The sequence below is a fragment of the Phasianus colchicus genome, chromosome 23 (assembly GCF_987193195.1).
Source record: "Phasianus colchicus chromosome 23, bPhaCol1.hap1.1, whole genome shotgun sequence".
In the NCBI taxonomy this organism is placed as follows: Eukaryota; Metazoa; Chordata; class Aves; order Galliformes; family Phasianidae; genus Phasianus; species Phasianus colchicus.
In genome coordinates this window covers 3370774-3383079 of record NC_143458.1, presented here as the reverse complement: position 1 = coordinate 3383079, position 12306 = coordinate 3370774, and the positions used below count along the sequence as shown (strand labels likewise).

At 47.9% G+C, this 12306-nt stretch overlaps 1 protein-coding gene across 2 annotated transcripts in view; it reads right to left on the bottom strand.

Moving 5' to 3' along the window:
- Positions 1-12306, bottom strand: part of POU2F3 (POU class 2 homeobox 3) — a 35441-nt gene that overhangs the window by 5137 nt on the left and 17998 nt on the right. For both annotated transcript variants that reach the window (XM_031599821.2, XM_090123383.1), the window contains 2 exons: positions 3768-3872; positions 2429-2531 (listed from right to left, as the gene is read on the bottom strand). In XM_031599821.2, the coding sequence (XP_031455681.2) occupies positions 2429-2531; positions 3768-3872 (208 nt within the window). The remainder of the gene's footprint in view (positions 1-2428; positions 2532-3767; positions 3873-12306) is intronic.

Sequence of the window (12306 nt, the reverse complement as noted above, 5' to 3'; positions counted from 1 at the left end):
AAATTAGATTTTAGATGTCAAGCTGCAGAGAATTTATCACATTCTTAGAGGTGATCTCTGCTAGCACTTAATCACTGTAACTGCTGTGTTAGTGCACCTTATTTCCAAGAGGAGCTTTGCTGACTCCAGCTTTCAGGTACTTGATCATGTTAGAAATATCCTGATCCTACAGTTAATCTCATGAACCTGCCCAATCTGCTCTCTACAATACATTTCATTTCCAAGTGTCACGTTGACCCTTTCTTTTCTCCCCTGCTCTATTTCAAACAAATTGAATGTCTTTTGGAATATATACATGCTGACATGATGATGAAAGGAAAAAAAAAAAAGAGAGAGAGGAAATCTATAAAACTAACAAAAAGTAGTATTTATGGATGCCATGGAATTGTTTAGTTGACAAGCTGCTGTGCACAAGCCCATACATCCTACAGGGAATGTCCTAAAGGATTTAGTAGCAACTGAAGCAGTGTAGTTCCATAGACATTTAGTTGGGCTCTTGATGTCTGTTGTGGATGAAGTCTGAGGAGGTTAGTGAGGATTTATGGCCCTTCTTGAAACAGGCAGTATTTTCTATTGATTGGAACTGACAATTATATGGAAATCTATAGACATTTATGGACTTGTGCTGAAAAAAGGAAAAAAAAAAAAGATCATCTCCAGAATCTCTCTCCCTCTTTCTCTCTTTCCTTTTTTAATTTAGATCTGAATGTGCAGGATCCCATTTATTTATTTAGATTGGGGCCTCAATAAGCCTTCGTTAATGCTGGAACAACTTTGAATTTCAAATGTAGGCTGGTAATGAGGTGCACATTTTTAACAGAGAAGGTAATTAATCACAGGAATGGCTTGCCTAGGGACATGGCGGATGCTCTGTCATTTGGAGTCTTTAAAAACATGATTGAACACCTTTGCAAGAGCTGAGCTCTAGCTGAAATGAAAATTACGGACTGGGTTCAGGAATCACCGGTTTGACAGCTGATGAGACACAGGCTGTTTTCGTGAGATGAAGTCTTCAGCAGCAATATTTTGGCTGAGAGTATTCCCAGCATCTCCCAGGCTGCTCGCTTCCACCCTTACAGCACAGAGCTCTCCCCCTCTCATCCAGTATCCAGCACTGCTGCCTGCAGGGCTGCGCACTGCATGATGAATCGGCCCTGGGAACTTCTCTGCATTAAAAACAGCTTGAATGCACTGAAATCAACCCCAAACCTCTTGCAAAGGTTAAAGCCACAACCAAGTCCCTTTGGCCATGAAATGCATGACCTGATGTACCCATCGGTCAGAACTCGGGATCTATGGAGGATGTATGGCCTGAGGATGTATGACTTCAGGTCTGCCCCTGCATCACCCTCACCAAGCTTCTCCTTGCACCAAACCCAGCTGTGCCTCTGCTTTCACTCTCCAGTGGCTGTGCCTGCACGCTGCAGAGGGTCATTAACGCTTGACAATCATCTATTCAAATGGAAGTGCTCTTGCACAACATGCTGGCCACACGCCATAGCATCCCGTCTCCATCGAGTCTGGAAGCAGAAGGGGTCACAGCCAAACAAGTGGCCATCTGTTGGAAGGGCTGCAGCTGCCAGAGCAGCCTGCTTAACAGCAGAAACCGTAACTCTATCAAAGGAAGCAAAGTTCTGCTTTCATGTGTTTCTTATTATATATGAATAAAACCAGCAGTGAGCAATAGATTTTCCCTGCCTTGCCAGCTCCAATAATCTAAATTCTGGGCTGCTGTCAAATGTACATCTATTGTCAATCATACATCAGAGAGTTTCTTGATGCATCACTCAGCACCACTTGGCAGAGTGAAGATAAGAGATAGGTTTCCCACTTGCCCACAGTATAATACTTTTTCAGAGCTGTGTGTGTATGGCTGCACTCAAGCTGCAGACCTTTTAGGGTTTCAGTCCTGAGTTCTGGCTCATGTAGAGGGATTTATGTGCTGGAATAAATAAGAACGAGAAGAAGGGCCCAAACCCCTTTGCATCTGGCAGGCTGTGGGCTGAGGGCTCTGTCTGTCCACAAGCAGCATAAGCTCCATCAATGGCACGTCTGTGTGGTGCTTGTGGGAGGAACACCATCCAAATACCGGAGATAAAGACAACGCCAGGAGGAGCTGCCCAAGCACTGGGTTAAGCCCTCAGTCCTTTCTCTCCCCACAGACGTCCCCCGGCCCCACGGATGGAGCATGATTTGAGGCGGCCCCCAGGTGGCACTCGAGGAGCGCACAGCGCAGCGTCTCCGCCCCGGATCCTTCCGAGCGCCGTCCGCGGGTGGAAACCCCACGAGAGACGGGGAAACCCATCTGGTGACACAGCACCGGGCTGGGAAAAGCCAGCGGTGCAGGTTAAAAGCGACAGGAGGGAGAAAGGAGGGCTCTTTCTAAGTAGGGATCTGCTGATGGCAGCGCTCCTTTCATTGCTCTTACCTTGCTGCCCTGCCTGGGACTGGGAGAGGAGGAACTGAGGGACGGACTGCATGTGGCCGGGAAGCAACACGAGCTGCTGCAGGGTGTGGAGAGAGCTCATATCCTACGGGAAAAGCAAACAACAAAGCTCAGAGATGTCAGTTCTCTGCATAGCATCACCTCTCTGTGAGGTTCCCCACTCCCCGATCTTTTACGCTGCCCTTGACCCCGTTCACACTTCTCATTTAATTGCTGGCACATCTCATATGCGTCCTTTGTGCACAGTAGAGCTGCAGGTCCAGAGCTGCCCCAGGATCTGAAGGTTGCAGCTTGCTAAGGAAAAATTCCGTGCACACATTGACATCCACAGGGAGAATGTGTGCTTCTAACTGAAAAAGTTAATGCCCAAAAGACATTTTTTGAGGGACTGGAAATCAAAACCTGCTGGTCAGAAGCAGCAACAACCCCCCATGGATCTCAGCTTCTCACAGACGTTGTATTTTTCAGAATACACTCCCTAAAATCACACAGACTGTCCCATCTCACCAACACTGAGCTGCTTTGTGCAGGAGGATGGGTTCCTCACCAGCACTGTATGGACACAGCCATCAAATCCCAATGTGTTTTCTGCTCTTTGCCATATATCTGCTGGGCTTTCCCCACTTTGCTCTGAACAGAGCAGGCAATAGGGACTGAGAGATGCTGAGAATGCTCCTTCACATTACTAGGGTCCCTACATCATCTTTAGGGATCAGAGAATAAGAGTTGGCATTTGTTTAGGATAGAGAGAAAAATGCCCCAGTAAGACCAAATCTCTTTAGAAAAAAAGTCCTTCAAAGAATAAATGTCTTCCCTTGTGTATATCAATAGGAGCAGACAGGTACCAAGTTGGCTATGCTGGTTCAGATTAAAAGTTAATCTAGTCTAGGGTGATAACTCCAGTGATGGCATTAAGCAGGTATTCACAGGAACGAGGAAGGCAAAGGCAAACATATCCAACGCTTCCCCTTGGTGTTGTCTCAGCCTCCAATTATTTTCAGCTCAAGGAATTTTCTGAGCATGGTGTGATTTCCCTTAGTAAACCCTCAACAGAAATCTCTCCCAAGCACAAGTCCAGTCTGCCTTTGGGTCCATGTCAAACACTCTGCATCCTTTGGCACAGCATTACATAGACCTGCTGAAAAGAGGCTGAGGAGGACGTTGATTTGTGCCAGCACAGATTCACTTTTTTGATTCAGTGTCTATCATATCCTCACTTCTCCTTTTGTGTCTGCCAAAAGACGTATTGAGTTTGGCAAGTGCCTCAAAAACAGCCTTTCCCTTGGACATGCTTGACCCCTGGCGCAACAGAGGCACTCACCCCTGCAATCTGGCTTCCAGGCATCATTGAGGATCCCTGTACAAGGTGTCCTGACCTGGGGGGGATTGTAGATTGCAAGGAGTCACTGAGGTCTTCAGTTTTAATCTGGAAAAGAGCAAAGTGATGCTGGCGTTAGGGGACAGACATGGGGAGATTAGGAGCTGGAGATGGGAGAGATGGGGCTGTAGGACAGGGGGAAGAGGTCTGGACCCACTGCTTCCACCCCTGGCTGGGTTGTTCCCCATTTCTGCTCTCCAGTTTACAACACATTGTTTTCTGCTCTGCCAAACCAAGGGGGGGATTTGCAGTTTGCTCAATTAAAGCGCATTAATTAAAACACTTTAGGAAGTTTCCAGTGACTTAGCAGGCTTTAAAGCTTCCCTCAGACAAAACATCGAGGCATTCTGTGGTGTTATTAGGAAGACATGACTACTTCCCTCTATAGACCACGACTCACAGCCCTGTATTTGCTGTGGGCAGCCTCACGCTTTTCTCTGTAGGTAGCAGCGAATGGAGAGCAGAGCAGGAGAGGAAAGGTTATGAAGGGAAAGACCTCAAAAAGCAGCATAATCTTCCAGATTTGAAAATGCACCTTGGCCTTGGCATTAAATATACTAAATGATGAGAAAACAGCAAGAAACTGGGAGGTCCCATTGTACTGGATTGACAAAGAAGTCCTTAGTTACAATGAGCTGTGGGGAAAATGCCCAATTTCACAGACATCAACCCAGTGGTCATTTAAACCTACTTTCATTTCCAAGACAGATTTCATTCTACAAAGATCACAGTTTCTGAATCCACGTTGCTAAGAATTTACCCAGGGATGTGAGGACTGAATACTTTCACCTGGTTTACTGCAGAGTTTCCATGGTCATTTCTAATACTGCTCCTACGTATAATGATGGTAATGTTACATCATTTCACATTAGCTGACAGTTTTTAGCTGGGAGAGAATGTAGAAGTTTGTGGATTAATTCCTGAAAGCTGAGGAGAATATAGGTGCAGATGTATGCAAGAAAGCATCACATAGATCTCTTATAATACATTTTCTCTAAGGAAAGATACACAAAAACAGATCCCAGATTTTGGATTAAGTTCTTCCTAAGCGTGAGAGCGCTCAGACCAAGGCTCATCCCAACCATCCCTGTCCTAATCGAAGGCAGTGCAAGAGGCTCCCGTTCCCACAAACTGGAAAAACCAGGAGAAAACCTGAAAGGACACGTCTTGAAGACCTCATCCACAGCCTCAGCATCGCAGATTCACTCTTAGTACCAGGGCTGCACCTTCCACGTCCCATCAATTGGCCCCTAACCCAAAGTTGCCCAAAAGCAGAGTAGGGTCACTTTGCTGGCATTGTGCTGTAGGCGATGCGGCTTCCAACCAGCAGAGGGGAGCAAGAAATGTCCCTTCTAAAGACCAGGGCACAAGCGAGTACTTTTGGCCTGAAGGGAGCTTTCACCTCAGTTTGAGTAAAGCAAACGCACAGCACAGTGAGAAAGAGAAGATGCGATCGCTACAGCTGCGGTGCTGGGAGACCCAATAAACATTTTGGAAAGAGCTGTGCGGAGGGAAGAGAGTTACAACACCTCCTTTCATTACAACTGCAGCTCTGGATGCTGCCGAAACTCGTTTTGCAATCACACGAGCTCCTTGCGACAAGAGCTCTACATGCTACGAATTCCAGTTCTTTCCTACCTCTCAGGTTGGCATGATCATCCCGCACGGCCTGGCGAAAAAAAAAATCAGATGGAAGAGCTTCTTGATTGCTATCAACTCGAGTTGTGTTTAAATGACTAAATAAATGATAGCAAAAGGCTCGGCAGAACACCGTTACCCTTGAGCCATCCGCTCGGAGGAGGGAAAATGGCTTTTCGTATTTTTCTTTCCCTGAGGGCGCGTTAAAAAAGAATAAAAAGAATAAAAAAAATAATAACGATAATTAAAAAAAAAAAAATCATCCGAGCCAAAAAAAAAAAAAAAAAAAAGTAAAAAATGAATAAATAAACGTCACCCCTGCTGGAAATCCATGGGTCAACCCAATGCGCGACGCGATCATCCGAGTCCAAACAGTCCCCCCAAAAAAAAGAGAAAAAAAAAAAAAAAAGTCGCCTCAGAAAACGAGGTGCTGGATCCCGCCTGGGTGATGATCCCAACGGGAGCGGAGCGTAGAAGAAGAAGCACGAGCCATTTCCAAACTGAAATCAATTTTTACAGCTGCCAAGCGGAATGATCTGGAAGCTTTCCAGGCTGAAAGGGGTGTGTAGCTGCATCCCGGCATCGCACAGTATGAGAACGGGAGGTGGGTTTGGCAAAGGACCGGTTCCCCATTTAAAAACAACAACATCTCCCACTGCTCCTTCCCCCGTCCCTGGAATTCTCTGGCTCTCTCCTGCGCAGTGGGCGGGATCCTGGGTGTTCTTGACAAATCCTCCCATGCACCTTTTTTCATTGGTTTTAGGCTCAATTTTACTTCTCCCTCCTCTTCCTCTCCCCACCAGGCCTGCAGCTGGCTAATTGTTCATTAGCGAGAGTTCGGGGGATATCCAAAACTTTTGGGTTGGTTTATGCAAATCCTGCACCTTCGTTTTTTTTCCCCAGCTAAACCAGCACTATTACCAACCGTACGTTAAAGAACCCAAACCAAAAACCCCCCCAAAAACCACACACATTGTGGGCGCGGCCACTCGAAATCATGAGACTCCCTTAAAATCATGTTAATTTCAAACTCATAAAACAAGGAGAGGTGTTGCCTTCTCCTTTCCCAGTGCACCCGACCCGTGTTTGCAGGTATTTTCTACAAATATGAGAGCTTTCCTTAAGAATCCAAAGGAGGTTGAAATTGTCACGGGGTCACCCCATGTTGGCATTGGCCAAGCTCCATGCTACAGCACGGCAAGAGAGCAGTGATGATTTAGCTGAAGTCAGGACCAGCTCTTGCTGTTGCTTCCCAACGACGACCATGGTCAGAATGGGAAGAACCAGCATTTCTTCCCATTGACTTGGATTTGGGGAAACTGCACTCTCCAAGGCTAAGTGACCTGGTAGGAGAGCGGGAGGAGATCAAACGGCACGAAGCTCCCTGCTCACTTTTGGGTGCCTGCCCCAGGTAACGGCAGGCGGCACCCGCATGCACAGCTCCTTTGGAGAGAGGAATATCACTTGCAAATCTCAGGTGGATGTTTTCACAGCCTTAAAATAGGGTCAGCTGCCCCCGAGCAACGCGAGCAAAAAAACACAGGAAGGGTGACTGGAGAAAGGAGAGTCCCTTTCTTTAGTTGGCGAACATGCTTGCTGGGCATGGCCAATGATGGATTGTTTCTTGCCTATCTCTAGCCCGAAAACAAAAACAAAAAGCAAAACAAACTAAGAAACATATTGAGGGCGATGGAAAATGATCAAAGCTCTTCGGCTTGCTTGCGTAACTGATTTGCGGATGGTGTTTCATAAACATTTCATAAGAAGGAGAATTATGAAGAAAACATCTCCCAACCTGCCTGCAATTACTGCACAAACTCTTCCTTACCAGTAGGAAGAAGGGAAGGAAAAAAAAAAAAAAAAAAGTACATCTGTTTTGTAACTGATCTGTGAACTTTTGGCAAACATTCGGCTCGTGAAAACATCCTGCAGACATATTGCAAAGCTGCACGGAGCTGGCCTTACACAAGGAAGTTGGAGAGATTCACATTAGCAGCTCCAGCCTCAGCACGTGGAAGGCCGTACCCTTTCAAGAGACAGACAGACAGACGGACGGAGCGAGCCACGTGCACAGCTGGCAGCAGGATGCCATTGGTTGGACAGAGCTCTGGCTGCAGCTCCTGGCATCCACCCAGCGCCAATGCCAAGGTTGGCTGGAAGTGCTGCACGTTGCCTCAATTAGCAATTCAGGTAATGAACAATAAGCAACCGGCTGTGGCCCCTAGACCAGAAAGAAGCAAAGCAGGGCACTGCATGCTGGCCATCTCCATGGCTCGCCCTTGCCCATCAGGCAGCCCACACACAGCCCCAAGCCACCTCCTATGGGAGAGCATTGATAGGACATAGCACCACTCCATCCTCCTCTTTGCACAGGTGGGACTGAGTGATTCAGCCCACCCCGGGATGCTTAACCCATGTTGATATAAAAGCTGCCCCAAAAGCCACACCAGCCTTCCCCAGCACTGAGCAGGAGCTGCGGTTGTTCTTTTAGGGCTGAAGACAATTGTACACATTGGGTAGTTTCTATTTAGCCAGTAACCTCTTTGAAACAGGTATTTATCTGCCCTCGTATCTGGCTTATCTCACAGTCAGCAATTCACGACTGTTTAAGCCTTTGACTTATGCGTATTCCTCCTCCTACAGCTGCAGAGAGGAGTGGGGATGGCTGCTGGGCACACAGAGCTTCAGAGGGTCTGAGCCAATTGCCCTCCACCAAAAAGGAGCAGCACTTTTCTTCCTGGGCTGAATCATTCCCCAAGTGCCATTTCCTACAGCAGCGTTGCCTGAAGTCAAGGGAAGATGCCTTATGGTAGAGCCAGATATCAGAACTGCATTTGGGGCTACTGCAGCTCGCCAAGCCTTCCCACCTTCCCATGGTGTCAGTGTGCTTCTTTGTGAATTACCTGCACATGTGGGCACCAAAAATAAAGCACACACTAATAATAAATTATAGCAATAAGAATAATGGGCTTGCAATTACTATTTCCACGTCTGCTATCCTGCACACACAGCTTAACAGACACCGGGAAGAAAGCAGAAAACTCCAAAACTAATACATCATCATCCCCCCCTATAAAATTTGATATCCTCTCCCACCACAGGGTGGGATCTTTAGGAGCTGTCAGTGTGACAAAAGCAGAATTAATGCCACGCTGAATGCCTACAGATGACATCCTACTGCTCAGTATTGCCAGCACACTGAAAAATTAAAAAGCAATCCCTAACCTCAACACACCTGCATCAGAGCTTTACGAGGCCTTGGTGCTTATTAATTGAGGTCGGATCTGATATGCTTTAACCCTCTGAGCTTCAGCTCAGGACACTCACGGCTGTGCAGTAAAAGCAGGGGTGGGAAATCAAAACTGAGTGTCACTGAGATACAAGCTCCACAAAGGGGAACTGAAGGAGCCACTCTCCACTTTGCATTTGCAGCACTTCTGGCACAGCATAACCACACTGCTTTTGCACTGAGGCATAGAACAGGAAAAAGTCACCCTGCTCTCTGCACCGAGGAACAGGACTCAAAATGCTCATGTGTAGCACAGTGGGCTCCCAGTCCAGCACTGGGTATGGGAGAGAGGAACTGGAGTCAGAGCTGGGTGAGCACCAGATCCTAATGGTCACTGCTCACTGCTGAACTGTTCCTGTGTGAGCTGAGGGCTTTGGGGTGGCTGTTTGCATCCAGAGAGCACAGAACTGGCCAAGGGATACTGACAATCAGCAGCTCAGAGCATCCTCACTCTTATTATTGGTACTCAGGCACGCAGTGCCTCCCCTGCCAGGACTTGTGGATGTGGCAAATTGCAAGTATTTATAAAAAAAAGGGAGGAGATGATGTCATTTTCTTGGTCAGAATGGTGAGACCCTCCAAACAAAGCATGGAAAACTGCTTAACCACCATAAAGGCTGCAATTTCTCCCACAGCTCCATTCCAGGACTGCCCCCCACCCCAATCTCCCCATACATTGCAGCACCGCTCCTGCATCTCGCTCAATTCCACTTGCCCAACTTCCAAAGCTCTCCAGAGCTCCACCTCTGCCTACACCTTGGTGCTTATCTCCTCTCCCACCCTGAGCTGCATCCCTGCCCCTTTCCTTATCAATCCGATTTCACACACACCAGGCTGCATGGCTTCTCCCAGGCCCTCCTGCATGCTTGCACAGGTTCCCTGGAACCTGACCACGTTCCTGTTGAAGTCAGAAGCAAAGCTGTTTGATAGAGCTTCGCTGGGGCCAGAACCAAACCTTCAACCACTCATGAAAATTTTCCCTTTTCCCACAGATCTCCAGCTGATGGGGAGCAGACTGTGCTCGTTCTGTGTTCTTCATGCCCTCTGGCTGCCAATCATCCCAATACCTGGGACTGCAGGGAGGCAGTGACTGGATCTGTCACACCCCAGCAGTGCCATGCTTGGGGGGTCCCTTGGTGGCACAGTGCTTCCCATCGCACCCCACGTTGGTAAGGAATTCACTTGGAATCAGCTGGCTCCCATGACTCCATCCCAGCTCTGCAAGTCCCTCTGACTGGGGGAGGGGAGTTTTGGCCACAGGGAACTAGAACCCAAGGAAAGGAATGGAATCAAAGGCAGACAGGGAATATAATTTAAAAAGGGAAAGCGAGAAAGGTCAACGTTGCTGGACAGCAACACATCATTTTTCATTGTTGAGTGGAATCATAGAATGGTTTGGGTTGGAAGGAACCTTTAAGATCATCTAGTTCCAATCCCATTCTACAGGCAGGGATATGAAAAGCAGGGAGGGAACGGAGGGTAGAGAGCTCCTGTTGACTTCCACGTGTTGGGTGTGCTGTAGGGAGAACCCCACGTCTGTCCCCCGAGGGGCTGAGCTCCGCCAGTCCGACCCACTGATTTCACATGGAGCGTGAGCACATCACCTCCGGGATGGGAGAAAGTGTGCTCTGATGTCAGGCTGCCAAAATTAGAGGCCTTGCTTGAAACCCCATCGCCTTCACCTTTTTAATGCTATGACTTGCCCTTCTGCAAAATGGGTGCAGGGCCCCACCCTTGCTGGGTGGTGCAGGCTTTGATTGAATTCTTGGAGCTCACCAGATGAAAGGCCTTCAAGAATTTGGAGTCTTCTCTTTATTACCAATGAGCCATTCTCCAGCAGGCAGAAGAGTCATATCCATGCTTAAAAAGGTGCTGGGCAACCTGAATATTGCCTCGATGGTGACAACTATGCCTCGAGCTCAGTTTCTATTATGGAAAGGATCATTATGTCTCTTCAGTGCATGAAAACAGAGCTTATCCCCTGCAAGCTCAGAAAACATTGACCAAAGGGTGAGAAAGCATGACTGGAACAGAGAGCTTGCACAAAGAGAAGACCAGCCTGTCCGTCCCTGATCTATATGACAGCTTTGGGACAACAGCATGAGAGGCATTTCCATTGGGCCAAGGCCACAAGTGTAGGAAATACATGATAAATACAGATCAGAGAGGGACAGCTGGAGTTTGTGAATGGAACCAGACCTTAGAGCCTGGTACAGCCCAGCAACTCAGAAGCAAAGCTGTTCTGTTCCCAACAGTGAGTGGCTAACCAAACAAACTCAGTGATTTCAATCCAGCCCTTGAGAAAAAAAAAAAAAAATAGTAATAATGAATACATAAAAACCCAACAAACCCAAATCCTTCCTCCTATTTCCATCATTCCCCCTATAAAATTCCCCAGAGAGTCAGCAGCGTGTTTTGGAGTTGGTTCCCAGCAATCTCATCTGAGGGCCTCTGAGGTGCCAAAACAAAACTAGCCTGCAGAAGAGGTTCCTCTACATCTCTGTCCTAAGCAAAGCAGTGCCATTTTTAGAAACAGAGGACTTTCCCTCCAGCCTGAGCTTTCTCTGACGCTTTCCCAAAGGGCTGCATTTCAATGAAGAACCAGCACACATACAAATTTATGCAATCAGTCTATCCCTGGGACGGAGCAAGGGAACTTCAAAAGGGAAAGGCCAAGGTGGTGCTCCGCTTAGATCCAGTGTCAGTCGAGGCAGATATGGACAGCTGGGCTCATTTCCAGCTAGAGAAGGCTCAAGAGATGAAAAGCAGCTGCAAGACTTTGGCTGAGACCTCGGGGCGATGCGGAGAAGAAGAGAGAGTGAAATCTGAATTGATCCCCAGAGGGGAGAAGGAAGCAGGATGGGAACCTCCCCTCGAGAGGAGGGCAAAACAGGACAGGGATGGAAATCTGGAGGGCAGACTGAAACCTGAACTACCCACAGGGAGAGCCAAGCAGGAACAGAAATGACATCTAGGGAACACATGAGATTAGGGGGAGGTGGGAACACAAAGTGGAATGAAAAACTATGAGAGAGATCGCCGGGGGGAGGGAAGCCCTGATTGAGAAAATTAAATCTGCAGGGAGTTTTGCATCCCAGATATTAATAACAAAGTGCCGAGCGAGTTGGGCCCTTCTTTCCACCTTCAAAAGGATGGAGGGGAGGAAGAACTTGTCTGTGGTTGAGCACAAGACTATGAATCAGAGAATGGGAGTCCGTATCCCGGCTCAGCCAGGGAGCGAGTCCCTGCATTACAATACACCTCGATGTCCACAGGCAACTCTCCTCTGAAGCACCCGCTGATTTCAGCTGCAATCACAGCATCTTTGGGAAAAGCCGGGCAGTCAGTGCCTGCCTGCAAGACGGGGCTGAGCACCTCCCTACCTTCTGGATGCTCCATTCATTAGCAAAGCGCCTTCAGACGTGTGGGCGGAAAGGACCAAACAAGGTCAGGGTGTTATTAATGGTGCTGCAAAGGGCCACCTGTGATTTCTGATCTCTGATGCAGCTTGCCTGCTTGCTTTTCTCACATCGTGTGCCTACGGGACATCAGCTG